At 45.5% G+C, this 18,739-nt stretch overlaps 1 protein-coding gene across 11 annotated transcripts in view; it reads right to left on the bottom strand.

Moving 5' to 3' along the window:
* Nucleotides 1-2,832: 2,832 nt before the first annotated feature.
* Nucleotides 2,833-18,739, bottom strand: part of LDB2 (LIM domain binding 2) — a 388,815-nt gene continuing 372,908 nt past the window's right edge. For 2 of the 11 annotated variants that reach the window (XM_064584314.1, XM_045881428.3), the window contains 3 exons: nucleotides 12,997-13,120; nucleotides 9,885-10,036; nucleotides 2,833-4,217 (listed from right to left, as the gene is read on the bottom strand). In XM_064584314.1, coding sequence (XP_064440384.1) covers nucleotides 3,987-4,217; nucleotides 9,885-10,036; nucleotides 12,997-13,120 — 507 coding nt within the window. In that variant the 3' untranslated portion in view covers nucleotides 2,833-3,986. The other 9 variants (XM_064584318.1, XM_045881433.3, XM_064584317.1 and 6 more) reach the window with 9 other exon arrangements.

Below are 18,739 nucleotides of genomic sequence, written 5' to 3' on the forward strand. Positions count from 1 at the left end.
CTCGCTGTCCCAGAATGAGATCTGAGGGGCTGACCTGATGCAGAGTTGCCCCAGGTGACCCATAGTCCCATGAGTGAGAAAAATAAGACCTCCTGTTGTTGTAAACTGCTGAGTTTTGGATATTTTTACAAAGCAAAATCTAACTCATGCACCACCCTTGGATACCCAGTTTGAGACCACCCAGGTAAAGCACCTTGCAAATGACTGATATGTAGTGTGTACTTAATAATGGTTGCCCTTGGGATTATTCAGGGCATGACAAATCTCTTGGGGTTCCTATAAGAGAAGTTAGGCTTAGGCCAATGCAATGCAATGTTTGTTTTGTGCTGATTTGACCCCTAAGAAACTTGAACCCGTCCATCTCTGTCTATTACCTTCTTGTATATCTGCAAGGATAACTGTCCCCCTACATTGTGCCTTAGAATTACAGACTGTAAAACTGAACAGGATGATACATGGTAAACAGTGTTTTCATGATTTCTTGCTTGGGAGTTTTTAACTATATATGTTCCATCAACATGTATGATAGAACTAGATATTAAGAATTCAGATGGAAATGATTAACAGCTCAGACCTGGGACAGTTTAGGGGGACAGTGAGTTGTATTCAGCAGCATCAACAAAACCTTGTAAGGAAAACCCTAAGGTAGAAGCAAGAACCAAGCGTCTCTTGGATCTCAGAGGGATCAGTAGATCCTGGCCATAGCTGGGGAGGCAGCTCTGCAGACAGGAGAATCAAGCCGGGCTTTTAAAGATGAAGAACTTTGGTTATGTAAGAAGGTGGGGGATGATTCTAAGAAGTAAAAACATATGCAAAGTCATGTATGACATGAGCAATTGGTGTATTCAGAAAATTGGGAGGAGCCTAGGTAGATGGCGAATCAGGTGCAAGTGGGGAGGGGCTAAAACCACAACAGGAAGGTAAGCGAGGACCAGGATGTGAACTGCACTGGATGTTGTAGATGTTTGTTTCCAAAAATGGCTGCCGTCAGTTCCTCCCCTTTCTGTATGCACACACCACTTACCCATCAAAGAGTAGAGGCTATGGCTCCAGGCCTTGGATCGGGGCTGCTTTGACGTATAGCACAAAGAAGTGACCTTGGGTTAGTTCTACCCTTGGCAGTTTACGTTTCTCCTCTCTTGGGATGCCGGCTCTTGGAATACTCCCTCTCAGAACCCAACCATCATTCTGTGAGAACTTTGTGGAGAGGTTACACGAAGGCACTCCAGTTAACAGAACTGGCTAAGCTCCTACCTCATAGCTAGCAGTGTGAATACACCATTTTGGATGTCCAGCCTGGTCAAGCCTCTGATGACTCCAGCCCCAGTCAGTGTGTGAGCCCCTAAGTGCAGACCACCCGACAGAGACCAGTGAGCTCTCGGAAAGGTAACTGATAATAAATTGTCCTCTTGAGTTTTGGGTTGATTTGCCATGCAGCAATAGATAACTGGAACAGGTGTCAAATAATATGTCATCAACTGTAATACATATTGGTGGCTTAGAAGACTTGACAAAATGGTGAGGTGGGTGGGGGATAAACTGGAAGTTCTCTTAGCAGTACTCTGGTGTGTAAGCAATAAAGTAGCGGTTCCCTATATGTCCTTTGGCTCTTTTGCTATTGTACTGCACATCTTTTCTCAAAATGCTAATATTCTAGAGAAGCGATGTGATATTCGAGAAAGGATGTAGGCTTTGTAGTCAAGAGAGATCCAGATTCAAACCCCAACTATGTCACCCATGAGTTATGAGATGAGACAAGTCACTTAATGGAGTAGACTGTGCCCTGTTTAGATGCCCTTTCTGAGACCGGCACACCCACACCAGCACACTATGACTGTTGCCTTCTATTTGGCCATCTTACTCTCTGCAGCACTGCCCTGAGCTGATGGGGGCCATCTTGTTCCAAAGGTTACAGTCTCCTATACCCTGCGGATGGCTCCAGACAACGACTGACTCGTACAGGTACACAAAAGTTGGGTGGCTCAGCTCAGGAAGGGGCAGTTCTACAGTGAGGTCTGTATTCTGAGCTCTCCCTTCATGGACCAGGTCCAGAATGTAGACTACATGAGTCCACAGCTTTTCTAGACTCTTTCCCCTTCCCCATCCTGTTCTCCCCGACTTTCTTAAAGATTCCTTTTCTTTCACCTGAAGAACACTCCCTCAGTCATCTTGTGCCCCAAAATCCTGATCTCAGGCTCTGCTTCTGGGAATCCCACGTGGCCTCCCTTAGCTTTTCTTTTTCAAATTCCCCTTTCCAGAATTTGCCAAGATGATAAATTAAAATCGCCTGGCACTTAAAACACATCCAACACATGCTAACAAATTTCATCTCTCATCTTCCTCACTGGTGGAAAACAAAGTGGAGAAACACAAGGGAATTTCTTTAAACAAAAAAGTCCTCGTGTGAATTTTCCAGGGTCTCGTATAGCAGCTTTTGAGAAAAACAGGCAAGCAAGATATTGATTTTTAAAAACGAAGATATTAATGCTAACTTTGTGAAGCTCTGAGGATGAGCTGAAATAATGTCCGTGGACCTGAAGTAGGGTTGGTTGGTGCAAAATATACTCTCAGCGAGTGGAAGCTACCACTCTTCCACTTGCCAAGCTCCAGAAGCACAAGCCAGATCTTCCTTGCTCAGAGCAGACACTCTCACATCTGCCCAAGTGAACTGCAGTGAGTAGGGAAAGGAATCAGACTTGACAAAGAATAATGCAGCTTTCACAAGTCCACTCCATGTGTAGGCTGGGCGCTAACTCCAAGCTCCAGACTTCTCATAATTGTGGGCAGATTTCTCCGCCCATGCTCACAAACAGCCAGATCCACTTGCGTTGGTCGTTAACACAGTTTATTATTGGCACACTTATCGGTAAAGCATACATAAAATACAGCTGTTTTATAACACACGGAGCCACTGTGTCTTTACATGTGTGGCAGAACATATTAATATGCAAATGGAAAAATTAGTTCTCTTATAAAGTTTCACATAAATACACTGGAATTGCCCCAAAAGAAAAATCCCCATAAAAGAACCAAGGGAGGGCTTTACAAAATATTATACAAGAAATATACTATGAAAAGAAACAACAGTCAACTCAGATACAATAAAAAACACAAAAAAGTTTCAGATTTATTAAACTGCCCACAAAATTAATGGATTACATGGCTTGAAAAGATCTGGATCAACAGCAATTTTACAAACGCATCAGTTCTCAACGGGCCAGGTAGGTGTCTTTCTTTACATAAAAAATCCACCTCGGCGTCTTCGATGACAAAAAGACATTTCTTGTTTCAGCACTTGGGCTCAATTGAACCAACTCGGGTTGGAGAACCGATTGACATTAGCTCACCCATAAATTACCCTGCTAGGCCCTCTTAGCTGTTACCCAATGAAGGAAAAGGTGAAGAAAGTAATAAAAATTAATAAGGATACACTTAAATTACTGTCCAAAAGCTGATTTTTTTTCTTTTCTTTTTTTACTGAAACAAGAAACTCTCAGATGCAAGTCAAAAAGCAGAAAATATTTTACAATATTAAAAAGTCATCTGTGGTTAGGGTCGGCATATAACGAGACCCTGAGCACTGAGGGCGTATTGACAATATGGCCTTGGTTGGGTTGGGCTGGGTTAGGTTGGGCGGGGCGGGGCGGGGCGGGGCGGGGCGGGGCGTGTAATTAACAAACATGTGGTTAACACCGAGCCAGGAGAAGCGCGAGCGTTCGCTCTGGTTTTAATTACCATCAGTGCCAGTATCTGTGTTACCTGCGAAGGCCTCCAGGGAAGGGTCATGGAAGTTTACTGGAATAATCCTCTCAATTCAAAAAGGAACAAAGAAAGAAACTCGAACTCAGATCATTGTGATTTAGAAATAGGTATTCGCATGGAAAAGTTTTTATTTCTCCTCCTTCCTCTCCTGTAGGCAAGGATCTGCAAGCGTGGGTGTGTGTACCCCACGGCCTACTGACAGTGGGTGCAGGTGCGGGTCAGTCTCACTGGGGAGCCTGGGGCGGGGCGTTTTCTGATTTGGTCTCTTGAGCGGCGGGGGGTTTACTGCTCCACGGGCTGCTGTTCCCCAGGGCGGGGGGGCTGTTGAAGTCTTCCTCGTCGTCCACGCCGTTGGCCGCGTCATATTGCGTGTTTTCTAATCTAGTGATTAGCCTTTCGTCCTCGTCCCCAAACTCACCTCCCATCAGAGTTGGCTCTCCTACCACCATCACATCCTGTGAACAGCAGCTGACATTATTACAGGGAAACCTTGGGACAGAGAAGCTCAGCTTAAAACACTAGCGGGAGGGGCTGGGCGATCTAGGACAGACACACTCGTGTACTGTGTCCCGGGGGTCAAGTCTCAAAGTCGGGGGGTGGGGGCGAGACGCATATTTGATTTCTACAGGAAATAAACATTGCCTCCTGATGGGGAACAACCACGCGAGTTTATGTCCTTAGTGCGCAGCCTGACCTCGGAGAACGAGCAATGCTAGCAATCTGCAGAAATAAAAAAATCGATTTTTCAAAATTAAAAAAATCCACGCTTTTAACTTGCCGACATTGGGGACTTCAGAGAGGGCTGTGGAACCTTCTGCTGGGTGCTTTCCAATACCGCCAAAACTCCGCCACTTTTTATTTAGGGCCTCTGAATGGTTTTGGAAACCAGCAGCCAACGTGGGGAGGATGCTGTTCTACGATATTCACGCAACTCATTCCGAATGGCATTTTCTCTGTCCCAAGGACGGTATACATTTTAATTGAAGACAGAATCTCTCTTTTTTCTACTCAGCCAGGCCCTTTTATGCAGCCAATATCCTTGACATTCTGCTACTTAATTATGGTAATTAATTTAGGTAAAGTTTTCGATAAAAACAATGTTCACACTGATTTGACAATTTGCATAGCTAATTAAGTCATTAGCAAAAACCTGCTGATTGCCAACAAGCCCTGAATTTACCATCTGTTATCTCATGGTGCCTGTCACCTATCCCCACACAGGCAACCCTGCCACCAATCTGGGCAGTAAAGAGAACCAGTCTGTCCAGCTGGTGCCATAAAAGGAAGATGAAGAGCACTAATTATAATTACATTGATGAAGCTGGTAGTCATCAGAAATGGAAGCGTGCAAGAAGAATCCATCTAATCACTCCTTTAAGTACAAACTGTCCTTCCATGCAAACAAGGAAGCCACCTACTGTAGCTGGGAGCTTCGTGGAGGCCACTGCTGGAGAGGGACGGGGGAGAAGGACGCATACACAGGGCACAGCTCCAGCCTCTTTGTTCAAAGGGGGCCGTATGGGGTTGATGGGTGACCTGGGCATGGGACAGGACACCTGTCAGGTGATACTGCTGGGCAAGCTGTGAGCAATGGTCTACTCAAAAGTGCAGTGACTCCAGGAGAGTGCCCAGTGCTGTCAGCTTCTGCCTCTGCCAGAAAAAGCAGGGCTGAGCCAGATGCTTTTGGGCATATAAGGGTGCGTTTCCTGACAGGGAGGCTATGCCTTGGACAAAATGCCTTGGTAACTGGGCAAAAAATTGCCCTCACTGGGGGCAAGAGAGGCTTTCCTGGGACAGTATGGTAGACTACTGCCTTTGGTCAGGAGAAGGTCCAGTGGACCCTCCAGTTTCCTTCTAGAATTCTGAAGGTGCCAACTGAACAGAACCCTTAATGTCCGCCTGGTCGATTTTGTAATGGAAAATTTGGTTTGTTTGATTGACTGATTGATTGGTTCCCCGAGAACTATGGGGAAGGTCATCAGTGGATTTCCAAACTGTGTTTTCTGACTAATCACTCTTGTGACTTGACAAACGTGATTTTAAAGAGCTATGTCCCAGGTTAAGTAAATGCCTCAAATACAAATTGGATAAACTCAGCGATCTAGGTGCTGGCAGGGAAATCAGCAGTGTGCTTCGAAGAACATATTGATTATGCAGCGAAGAGCCAGACGTGACACTGACGTGGACTCAAGGTGAGGAACAACACAGACAGACTCTGACTGGCAAGAGTACGGACAGGACTGGAGGTGGAATGGGCTCTCCAGAGAGGAGGGGACGTTATCGGGTTAGCCACACCGCCCGCTGAAGGTGTTCTGGACAAAAAAGAAAGCCACTTGGTTACAGGCAATCGGGAGACAGTGCTTATGGACCAGGAACAAAGGTGAGGGGAAAGAATAGGGCAAGACTGGGGAGAGGATGACGTGGGTTAATCTCATTTCATGACTTACGTGCAGCACACTTTGGAAGGGTTGGAACACACATGCGTGAGGTGTCACAGGACAGGAGAAGGGCGTGGGGACCGACCACGTGGGTCTGCATTAGTATCGTGAGTCCAAGGTCGTCGAGAGAGGCTGGGACAGTGTGGGAGGTAAGCATAATTTGGAAACAGAGGAGAAAAATCAGAAGGCAGCTTAAGCGTGACATTAGGAAAAGGTCCTCAACACTCCAGGTGCCTCCATGGCATCAGAAAAATAATGGTCATTCACGAAAAGTACTATGAAAATCGTGATTTGAATCACTCCAAATGGGGCCGGTATCAGCTCATAGTGTTTGGAACAGCTGGAAAGATGCCCAGGCATAGATCCTTGTCAGCATCCTAAATTTCAGAGAGATGCCACATTTGCCTTGCTGATTATAAAAGAAAAGCCTTAACCAGATACGTAATCCTGTGTGTACGCGCGGGAGGGATGGATAGATGGCAAGCTATGAAAGAGATGTGTGCTGGGGGTTCTTAGGCGCGTACGTACTTAAGGCCACTTACACACACTTACACAAGTATGCACAGGGCTCTGCCTGGAACCTACGTCTACGGAACCTGCAGACGAGACGAGTGGTTCTCTGCTCAGGCGGTCTCGATTTGTTAGCCTCGCACAAAATGAATGGAGACATAGTGCACATTCGGGGCCGCCTCTCACTAGTGGAAGTGGGCTCCATTATCCCCACCCGCACATCTTTAAAAATCCCCCCAACATTCAACATCGGCCGTGAGAGGTGCATTTCCTTCCCACGTGTGCTTTCTCGTGTGTCCCGCAGGAGGCAGGGCCGGTGTGTCTGAGAGTGACCCAGATGCCCTCGGCTCCCCGTGAGGCAGACCTCTCTGCTCCTCGCTGGAGGCCTGGAGGTGCCACCAGCTCTTGCCCATGTCACATCTTCTCACTAATCCCCCGTGCAAGGACCACCAACCTCTGAGGAGGACTGGAAGTGACTCCTTTCAGGGCCCCTCAATGCTTCTCCTTAAATTGGCCAGAAGGGGTCACTGCTGTAGAATGACACAGGTCTCCATCCCTCCCAGGGTTGAGGCTGCAGTTCGGGATCGCTCCTAGCCCCTGCTCATGGAGTGAGAAGCAGAATCCAAGGATTAAACCCTAGTCCTCGCCAGACGCACACGCTGCTGCCGCGGCAGCTAGGCGGACCACAGCTGTGGTCACGGTGGCACATAAACTCTGGTCATGCCTGGGAACGAGGCGGCCAGGGCTGCAGACCGCGTTCTGTTTTAACAGTAATGTCGTGTCGGTAGTTCAGTACACAGGGTTAAAAGATGTGGCCACTACAAGCCAGACGATGCTTATCATTTAATGTCCTTTCAACTGGAGTGCACACAGAAATGTGCACCTTTTTCCTAGCCTGGTTGCCTTTCCCTGCCCCTCTTGGCCCTCTGTAAGCTTTACTTGGTTAAAACCTCTTTTAATTGCATGGAGTGGGGATGGTGCTGAAATTCTGCTCTCACTTTCTGATGGTGCCTTGTTCTCACCAAGTCCAAAGGGTCTCAATTCACCAAGAACCCTCTGGACACAGGTATCCTCCACTAAGATGCAGTTGGGGGATTGGAGGAAAGGAGCATCAGGAAGTAGAACAAACTACGTGCCCTTTAAGATAAAATTGAAATGTTTCCAACGAGGCCAGGTATGTCGAAATACATGAAACTTATGCTGCTATTCTACACCTGAGGCAGACATCGAGGATGGACGGCTCACCAAACCCAGGCTGGGCCTCAGAATTCCACTCAGTGCTGGACCCTGTTAGCTGACCCCAGGAGACTGAGCTGGCAGGAGAGAGGAAACCTCTTGGCCATCCCTTGAGTAGACATGAGCTCTTCAATGACAGGGCCTGGGTTTTTGCTGTCTTTTGTTTGTTTACTCTTGGTATAGTGGGGGGCACATAGTCGGAGCTCAGAAAACATTTGTTGAACTGAGCTGAATTCTGGCAGCCACTGTGCCTTTAAGTAGTGATGTCACAGTTCCAGAATTCTCTGGAATGCACTGTCATTTGCAAGGGGAAACTAACAAATGTTAGTTTCTAAAACTCCAGGAGTAGATGAATAATGGGTTACTTGTGAGCACTTCTGGGTTGATTTATTTATACCAGGCCATTTTCTCTATGCATTTTCCAGTTTAACCAGGAGTGGGCCTAGCTTATTGGTACCTTCATAAAAAGACTGTTTTTCTTCTTTGATTTTTTTTTTTTTTTTCCTGACTCTTTAGCCCAGTTCAGAAAACAGAGGTGAGTCTGGCATTATTTAAAGACTATAATTCCTAGCGGTCTTAAAAACAAAATGGTACCTTCCCCACAGGCTGGCCACTCTCTCCATGACCCTTTCTTTCTAGTGCAGTGAGGATGAAAACCATACCCTCTGCCTACGGAAGACAGAAGAGTTTCAGTGGACCCGGGGATTCTCAGGTACTGATGGGGTTGGTTTTAGCCAAAGAAAACGGACTGATGGAAAGTGGCTAAAGTGGGTCGGGGACAGATCTGAAAGACACATTTAGAAGTAAGTGGAGAATCCCCATGAAAGAAGGGTCCACTCTCACATGGGGAGAGATGTGAGGACGACAGATCAAGAGGGGAAAAAAGGTGAGAAAGAGGGAAAAGGTCAAATTGCATTGGTTAAGGGAAGTAACAAGAAATAGAGCCCATTTCCCAAGACATGGCATCTAGAGGATGCCACCCAGCACCACGAAGGTGTTGGCGCTCAAACGACAGTCAAACGCCTGGTGACAGGGTGGTGTGGCTAGGGCAGCAGAGAAGGAGCACCCACAAGTAATCGTGGAGGGGACAAGGGACAAGAAATGCTTAGAGGAGCATGAGAATTTAAAAGCGATAAATGGTCGGACACTGGGCTGAGGGATTTGGAGTCAGGAAGGAATTGGGCAGACAGGACAGGACTTGAAAGTAAAAGTAATAGGAGATGAAGAAAGATGAAGAAAAGGCCCACGCGGTGTACACTCTTTGGGGACACCCGTCCGCTGTCAGCCTTGGAGTTCAAAGAAGCCCCCCTTCTCAGTGGCCCATTTCCTTTGTCAAGACCCAGAAATGAAAGAAAGGGTCAAGAGGTCAAGAGAGCTGAGACCAAACCAGGGGCCCACCCTCCCCCTGAGCTCATGAAATGGGTAAAGTGGAATCCACTGAGCTGCATTTTGAGTGGCCGGGAGTTAATTACCTGAGTCTTAAAATAGGAAGGGACACCCAGGTCGGGAAGGCCCAATCCAATTACAATACGCAGTCTGAACGCCGGGAGCTAGCTTCCAGTGGAGCACGGGGTCTCCAGTGATGGTGCCGAGAGCCCCTCTGTGCCACCAGGCATTGCTGCTAAGTGATATTTTAATTAAACCTTAAGTGACATATCTCCTGTCTGTGACTCTGACGGCTTTTTAATTCAGGTCCCTGCGCAGCACAGACTCTTAATATTCCTTTCTAATTCCCAGGTTGCAAGGAAGGGTTTCCATGGCAGGACTCCTCCCTCCCCTGCCCCCTCCCCCGCCTCCACCCCCAGCCCGGCCTTGCCCTCCCCCGCCCCCAACCTGCCCAGAACGGCCTGGCAGCTCAGGGAGGCTTTCGCGCGGGCCCCTGCAGGGGGGAGACAGGCAAAGGCAGGAGTGCAGGCCTAAGAGCAAAGCGAGACTTACAGGTACCTGACTGGACAGACTCAGGTTGGCGGCCGGAGTCTTCTTCTTGCCGCCGGTGCTGTTGGTGGTGTTCCCGGCGCTGCTGTTGGACGTGCTGCTCGTGGAGTTTTTCCTTTTTCTCCGCTTGGTTGTCGGCTGCCTTGTGGGTTCTGCTGCACAATGGAAAATGGACAGGGGATCAGTTCCGGGGCGACGGTCAGAATACTGTCCCTCCAAGGAGCCTGTGCTTGCGAATTGAAAAGAGTAGACTCTACATTGGTCCCATTTTTTTTAAATGTACGTGGAGTAAAGGGAGGAAGCGCTTGTTTTATTTTTAGCCCCCAGTGCGTGCAACCCTCTTCTTTGGTATCTAGATAGAATGATTTGTGTTTTATTGTGTTTCGCGAATGTTGTATGTCTGGAATCTATCCATATATTTTAAGGGCCAGCCGCAAATACCACTTTTATAGTTGAGTTAAAAATATCATTACCATTTCAAAATTGGGGAAAACATTTTTCTCTGGACTGTCGTGTCTTTAGAGCAAAAGGAGGGCCCAGGGCTCCCTTGGGTTGGCAGGGAGGGAGCTTCTGAGAGATGAGGGAAAGGATGAAGCCAAGTGAAGGGGGTGAACCTGTGTAGGAGCCGTGTCTCTGGGTAAGCGCCCAGCACCATCACAGCTGGAGATGCTCGAGTACAAAGAAGAGGAAGCGTGAGTTCTGTCGGCCATGGGCTCCCAAGCTCAGTTCTCAAGTTGCATGGTTTGGACCCTGATGTTTAAAGAATGCTACTAATTTCAACTTTCCTGAGGGAAAAATGTCTTAGTGGGCCACGGCCAGCATATTCATGAAGGGGAACTAGATCTTTTCAGGAAAGTCCTGTTTAGAAACAGGAAAATATTTTGGACTGGATGGATGGGCAGTGTCTTCTTGGAAGCATAGGGACCCGTGGTGATGTGCGGTCAGATGAATATTATTTATTTATACATCATGTAGTGAGTTTTATCAAATGTTTTCATGTTCTTCATGGTTTCTATGTCATGACTATCTTATATCCATAGCAACTCTATTAATTAGATGCTATTCTAATCTGTGCTTTGTAAATGAGAAATGTTCGGAAACTTTTTCCAGGCAGTTACTCAGTTGGAAATGGAATGTAAGAGCATCCTTTTTGCTAACCCTAGTCTTGACCCAACTCTGAAGGAGAGAAGGTGAGCCGGGGCCATATTGGAACCAAGTGAGAGGGCCTCGTGGCATTTTCTTAAAACACTTATGCTGCTTCTGATGGGCAGTGGCCAGGATCTCCTTTAAGGCTCATTTCAAAGACCACCTAGTCCACCAAATTATCCCTGACTTTTGAGGAAGAAGGGGATTATGTTCCTATTTATATACCACTTTTTTCCCTTCATGAATATTTTGTCTCTTATGATCAGAGATGTTCATCAAAGGGCCTAACATGTCTGTCCACAGAGAGTCATGGGTGCTTGTCCTGAAGGTTGAGGAAACAGGAAATAGAATTGGTCCAGCTCAGGGTGCCAGAAAAGAGTTGAGTTACACGTTCAAGGTCAAGCAAATACTCAGTTCCCCTGACAAACATCTTCTTCCTTTACCTCAAGAATTAAAATTGGCTACTTTTTTTTGATATCTGTACTTCTTTTGTGAAATTTGGGGGAAATATACCGACACTGCCTACTCTGGATTACTCCCATTGGCAGCAGGTAGCTGAGGTCATAGAGTCATGAACTCTGGAGATGTAAGCACTTATTGTGACACAGACCTCCTTCACTGATCAGCTATGAGACCGCCTTTGGCAAATTACTGCTTAAATCTCAGGCCCTGTACACTTAAAATGGAAGTAATATTAAATACCGCATAAGGTTATTGTGAGGATTCAGAAAGAGAATGGAGGGTCTGGGCGGGCTGGGATTTCTGATTGTTTCATTCGGTGCTGTACCCCTTAGTGACTGGAACAGTACCTGGCACCTAGTAGGGGCTTAATCAATAACTACTGAATGAATGATTGAGTTAATAAATAATATATAAATTATATACACATATGCTGGAAAATATAGGTTCTCAAAGCATTCATTGAGTGAAATATTTTTTCCCATAAAGCCTTATTGATATTGAAAGAGAAAATAATCTAAGCACATTCAATAGATTTGAAAAATAATGTTTCAAATATCTAAAATTCCTCTAAGACAGGGATGTAAATATTCTATGTAAAATGATGCTCGTAGGGTGGCTCCGTAGCGCAATGGATAGCGCATTGGACTTCTAAAATGATGCTTGTTTTCTCAGATTTCTAAATATGTACTTAGTTAAATCTACTATATTCATTTCCTATAAAATGCCTGGCCCATTACCAGTGGAAGGTGACCATTCTATTTTGTGATTCAGAAAGCTATGTGCTTCGTGTTAATAATTACTCTTTATAAAAATAATTTTTAGCGAACGGATACGTTTTGCTTTTATGATCAATGAGGCTCGACACACGCCCGGGAGTAAAAATGTATTAGATAGAATGACAATTAATGATGACTGGAAGCAGTAATTTCAGAGCCCCAGCAGGAGACTATAGTATCTAAACTGCATTCTAAGGAAGTGAGGAAAATGGAATCTTTTATGTATTCTCTTCATGATCAGAGTACCCTTTGATACTAGATCTATCTTAAAAAAGGGAGCAAATTTATTTATTTATTTTTCTTTATTTCCTTCCTTCCTTTTCCCCCTTCCATCCTCCCTCCCTCCCTTTCTTCCCATAATTTAGATCATTCTTAAAGAAAAAAAACAGGCAAAAGAACAATGGACCATGAGAAGACATCAGTCTTGTCCAGTGGAATAGCCACTGGCCTGGGAGACAGGAAACCTTGCTTCTGATTTCGGCTTTGCCAATGATTTTGGTAACATTAAATAAATCAATTGACTTCTCTGGGTTTCAGGTCCTAAGTGAGATGATAGATGATTCCTAAGGATGCTGGTACTTCACAAATTCTACGTCCCCACATCCAAATATCCATAAGAAACTAGTCTTCCTGACAAATTTATGATTCCTTCCTTCCTTTTCACATCCCTTCGTCCCCCAAAGAGGCCTCAGAAAATGCATTTAGAACAAGAGTGAAGAACGAGCTCGTACCTGGGGGTGCCACCATCCGCTGCCACTTCTGAAACAAGCAGGTCTTCAGGCAGTCTCGTGGACTGAGGTTGTAAGTTTTATGTCTCGACATCAGTTCCTGCATTGGCTCCAGTATTACACACAACTGCAAAAAAGTTCAAAGACATCCGTGTTTCACTACTTGATAATATGATTTGCAATAAATAATGTTAACAGCTGGAAACAATTAGAAACCTCAAAGGTACTTTTCTTTTTCCCCCTGGTTTTGATTTTCTCTGTCCAAGTTTGGAGGAAAAGAAATATCACCAACACTTGATAATGCCCACTTAATTTACTATTACTTATAATACCATATTACAGCTGAATGTGATTTACACACACACACACACACACACACACATACACATCCAGACACATTCTGTACAAACTGTTGGGTGGATATATGTAGCTCTATTCTGAATTCAAATGATTCTCTCTGGTTAAAGAAAAAAGCTCTCTTCCATGGCGCACAGCATGCTCTGATTTCTGCTCTGGTTTCTGCTGTTGTTCCTGTTTGTATAACCACACACTGTGAGTTACAATGCTAGTTTATGTAGATTATATGGCAGTGAAAGCCATCTTTTAAACTGGAGAACAAAGTGGCAACTACAAGTACTTTCTGGATCCTAATTCTTATCAAGGCCCACGATGAACACTATTTTATTTTTATTCATGTACTCATTTGTATTTTACACATAACGATAATGTCAGTAACATATGCCAACATGAGTTCAGAGTGGGAGCTTTTTCTGTGACTCTGTACACGGTTGCTTTCTTGTCTCCTTTGGCTAGATTTTTCAGATTTACTTTGGTCCAAGACATCCGATGACAAAGATTAATGAATGAGCAAGAAGGTAAATCCATTTAGGATTGCCTTGAACTTTTCTGAATTCCTTCTCAGTTGGAAGCTCATCAGAATACTGCTGCATTGAGAGTGCTGTATCTGAGAAGACAAAGACCACAACACAGCTGTACACATATTGGCAAAGCACCCACCCTTCCATGTGGAAAGACAGCATTTCATTATAAAAGGCAGATGTGCCCTCACTGCCCATCTTTTTTACCACTCCCTTCCCTTCTGTCATTACTCAGAGGACATGCTGCTTTTTGTCCACTGGTCCACTGGGTTCCCTCTACTTGGAATTCTTCCCTCCCCTCTTCTTGGCTAATGCCCACTCATCCTTGAAGACAAGGTTACTTCTTCTGTTACACTTGTGTACCTCTCCCTATGCGGGCTGAACTGGGTGCCTCCCTACAGCTCTCCCATGGCACTCAGCCCTTTCTGCTCTATGAACTTACTCATCCATGCTTTGCAACCCTCTGCTTCCAAGTCTCTTTTCTACTTGACCTTGAACTCTTTGAATGCCCAGACTGTGCCTTTTTTCTCTGTTTTCCTAGGTTTGGCTCAAGTGAATGGATGCATTTAAGGTGTTCTTATAAATACCGGAAGATCTTTTCATGCCAATGTTCCTGAGAGTATGGTCTAAGGAATACTTCTGTCAGAACCAAACGAGTTCCAAACGAGTTGATCATTAAAAATGCAGATTTCCAGGCTCTTCCCCTTCTGTTTCACTAGGTATGGAACTAGGGTCCTGAATCTGCCTTTTGGAAAAGCATGCTCATGTCTGATTCTGATACATAGTACTAAAGTTTGAGGTCTGCTTTAGGATGGATACATATAAACAGCAAGACATGTGCAAATTCCCCGTGGCTTCCAGTTTGAACTCCACTTTTTTCTCACTTAACCCCACTTGCCCATGCTCTTCCTCTCTTCTCAAGCCTAAGCATGATAATCAAGATTACCTTCATCTAGAAAAATTTCTCTGCTCTTTTTACCTATCGATGATCTAAACTTGGCCCAAACCGCTAACTCCATTGACAGGACAACTGCAGTCACTTTCCCACTGCAGTTTCTCAGGAAGAAGAGAGCAAGATTTTAAAGCCTGAATGACACAAGTACAGTGTGAGACAAAGATACACTTTGGCCAAAGAGACACTCAACCCTAGTGAACCAGGCTGTCAGGTAATGAGATCTGGATTAGTTATGGGGCATCTTCAGTCTTGTCTATCTTCTTGCTTCAGAGTCCTTTCTGAAATTTAAAATGTTGGTAAGGAAGACCCCATGAAAGCGAGGAATTCCTGTGCAATTAACTCCACATTCCCACACTGTGAAGACTCGATGTGTATCTTTCCTCCATAAGGAATTCCTCACTGGAAATCAAAGTCTATGCAAGCTAAAGACAGCCTCAGGTCTGCCCCAGCCACTGATGCTCACCAGTCCAAACAGAGCGAAGTAGTCCACTGTCATCTCTACAAACAGAGATAAGAGTGGATTATCCACCAAAGGAGAACCACTGCTAGATTCAGACAGGGTCAGAAGATGTTTGCATCTATTATTAAGCTAGGTTAGCAAGAAGAGGTTTCAGGGAAATTCTAAGGGATGGAAAAATGTTTTGTTTTGTTTTTTAATTAAAATAACAAAGTTAGGTTTTCAACCATTTCCTTTGGCCCATTCCCCATTTTTGAGAAATGGGCTTACCGTGGATATAAAAATACATGGATGGAGCAGAACAAGCACAGACTTAGAAGCCAAGAGGTCTAGGTATGGATTTTAATTCTGTCCCTAGGTGTGCATCCTTGGCTGAGCCCCTTAAGAGTGCTGGCTCTCAGTTTCACCTGTAAGACAATACCCATCTTGCGTAGCATTGTGAGAATTTGAGATGTTATGTCCGACAGGTCAGAGTTCAACAAACAGTAGATATGATGATTCTGTATTAGCAAGAACAGCACAGACTGTGAAACAAACACCGCTTCTATTCCTTTAAATCAACAAGCATTTATAGAGCTTCTTCCTAAGGGTCAGGCACTCTGCTTCGGCGCTGCGGACATAACGAGTAGGATAACATCATCTCTATCCTCAGCGAGGATACAGCCCCCTTTGGGATGATTTAAGCATATTAAGAAAACGACTCGGGTGTACAGCTAAGCATCTTTGGGAATCACATGTTTATGAAGCAAGTATTTTCATTACGTGACAAGTTAGATGGCAGAAGTGACCTCTGTGGACCCAGAAGGGCAGTGGGCATGGAGCATACCAGCAGGGAGAGCTGCATTTACTGAGAGAACCCTTAAGCTCATTATCTACTTCTTTCTTGTGGGGCGTGGTTTCCTCCCTGGGTTTTGGGCAGCACTTTTTTCAGGTGCTAATCCTCAGGGTTTATCCATTCCCCTTGAATGTAAAAATATCTTCCCATCGCTGTAACCCACCCCAAAGGAGTTCCTATCTCTGAATACTAATCAGGAATCTCCAAAGCCATTTTTCTTCCAGAGGAGGGTTCCCAGGCTGGAGAGGCAGGCTTCCCCCGGATTCGTGTGTGCAAACGAGCCTGCCGTAGAGCTGGGCTGGTTTTGCTGGGCTGGTTTTGCTGGGCTGCGTGCTGTAGGTGGCAGAACCACCTCAGACAAGAGGCTGACTTCTCAGGCAGCGAGCCAGTGCATTTTGGCAACAGCGAAGGCCTGGGGCGTTCTGAAATGCGATCAGGAAGACGGTTGGGGGAGTGGGCTCCCGCAGTCACTCGCCAGTTCCTTCTGGAGCCAGGATTCCTGCTGTCCCTGGGGTCTTGGACCCCCTTGAGAATCTGGGGAAGGCTAGGCAGCCTCTCTTTCAAAGTTTGTACAAAATATCTGGAGGTTTATGAATCCTCTTATATCCCCATCCATTGACTCTAAGTAAAGAGTTCCCTGTTTGTAATAAGTATAAACCAGTCTACATGCCTTTTCCTCCATGCTACACACACACACACACAGAGGCATGCACACATCAGTCAAATGCATATTAATGGGGCTAAGCATAACAACACAGAGTCTTTTGATTTAAAGGAACAATTGTATCTGCAGAGTCGGGCCTGCTACAAAGTTCTCAGTGGACCAGCCCTTTTGGACAAGGGAGGCCACAGCATTTCTGCAACATCTGCAGCAGCCTGCACCCAGGGCTGCCACTTAGTTTGGCTTCCTCCTGCTGTGGTGTTGGGGGATAGCGGGAGGAATTCTAGAACATCATAGAAGGGGCAGGAGTCAGCAAGGCCTGAGACCTCATTTTGAGTATGAAGCTCCTGAATGTGTAGTCCCTGCCAGGTCCATCTAGGATCCCCAAAAAAGATCTTGCCCATCCCAGCAAAGCTGCAAGTACACCTTTCTGCAGATTTAGTGAGAATTTTAAGTTAGGTCGATGTCCCTATGCTTCTGACGTCATTTTCTGGGATTCTGGCCCCAGCACTGACCCTTTGGTATGGAATCAAAACCTGGAACTACAAAAGCAACTTGCTGAGTGAGTAAAAGGATAGATGGATGGAAAGATAGATGGGTGGGTGGGTGGATGGATGGATGGGTGGGTGGGTGGGTGGATGGGTGGATGGATGGATGGGTGGGTGGGTGGATAATAGACAGATTGGCCAGATTTACAGCAAGGAGTCATTTCCTAATAGCAGACAAATCAAGCCTTGTCTTGGAGGCTTAGAGGTGACGTATTTGTGCATGTGATAAATAACGGATTGCCTCCCCCGTACAGAAGGCTTTGCACAAATGCACATGTGTGTACCCGATTACTGTATGTCCTGGCCAGGCAGGAAGATCTCAGCACATCCTGGGACTTTTCGTAGTAACAAAGGGCCCAGTAAATGTAGACAGTATTGTGTTTTGCTTTGTTTTCATCTGACAGTTCTCCTGGAGAAATTTGATTCTCCTTAGCTATGTGTTCACACTTATTCTTCTTGCTCAACTCCTTGCCCAAACCCAATTCTAGAAATAGGTGATGCTTGTCAGAGTGGGCGGTGGCCTATGAAAAAGCTGATGCCCTGGAGTTGGCATTTGGCTAACTCCCAAACCTAGGTCCTGTCTACTGCCAACATTTTGATTCAATGTTTTCTGGATGATGGATGACATCCTCTGAGCTTGAGCCACCTAATCTTTGCATATAGGCTTGCCCGAGGTTACTATTTCAATACCAGCTCAGGCCTTTGTTCATGTTGTTCTTCTTGCCTAGAAGACCTCCCCTCTTTCCTGGCCCTTTTAACCAGAGGTTGGCAAGCTAGGGCCTATGGGCTGAATACGGCCATGCTTACGTAATGTTGGTAGCTGCTTTTGTGATATGACACCAGAGTTGAATAGTTCTGACAGAGTTCCTATAGCCCACAGACCTGAAAATATTTACTATCTGGCCTTTCACAGAAAGGTTGCTGACCTCTGTTCTAAACCACTGCTGTTCAACGTAGGTGATCTGCAAACTATTTGTTGTGCTTCTGTCACAGGAGAAGCAGCTTGAGACAGAGTACAATTCAGTTCACTGCTTCCTTCACTGAGAAAGTCTTATGTCAAAAAAAAAAAAAAAAAAGTCAGATGAACTAAACAATGTGTTCAACAATGTAGTCGATTTACATTCCAGAGCAAGCTTCCTCGTCTTGTCGTGGACCACTAAGAGTTTACAGTCTGGCACTGGCCTGCAAACCACATTTGAATCTCACCAGCATGACCATTAATGTCCTCCAAGGTCCAGCTCAAAGCCCACATCTGTCTCTGACCGTGCCCGCCCGCAAGGGACCCCTGCTTCTATTGCACTTATTACTAATCTAGGTACAGCCCAGTGTTGATATTTGCATTGGGAATATTCCTTTCTTGTGGACTTGTTTCATCTTATCTACAGCAAGCCATATATCCCTTTGCTCTCCCT

This window comes from Mirounga angustirostris, unplaced genomic scaffold (genome assembly GCF_029215605.1).
Source record: "Mirounga angustirostris isolate CCGP_5_RB_7025 unplaced genomic scaffold, mMirAng1.0.hap1 SCAF_2, whole genome shotgun sequence".
Taxonomy (NCBI): domain Eukaryota; kingdom Metazoa; phylum Chordata; class Mammalia; order Carnivora; family Phocidae; genus Mirounga; species Mirounga angustirostris.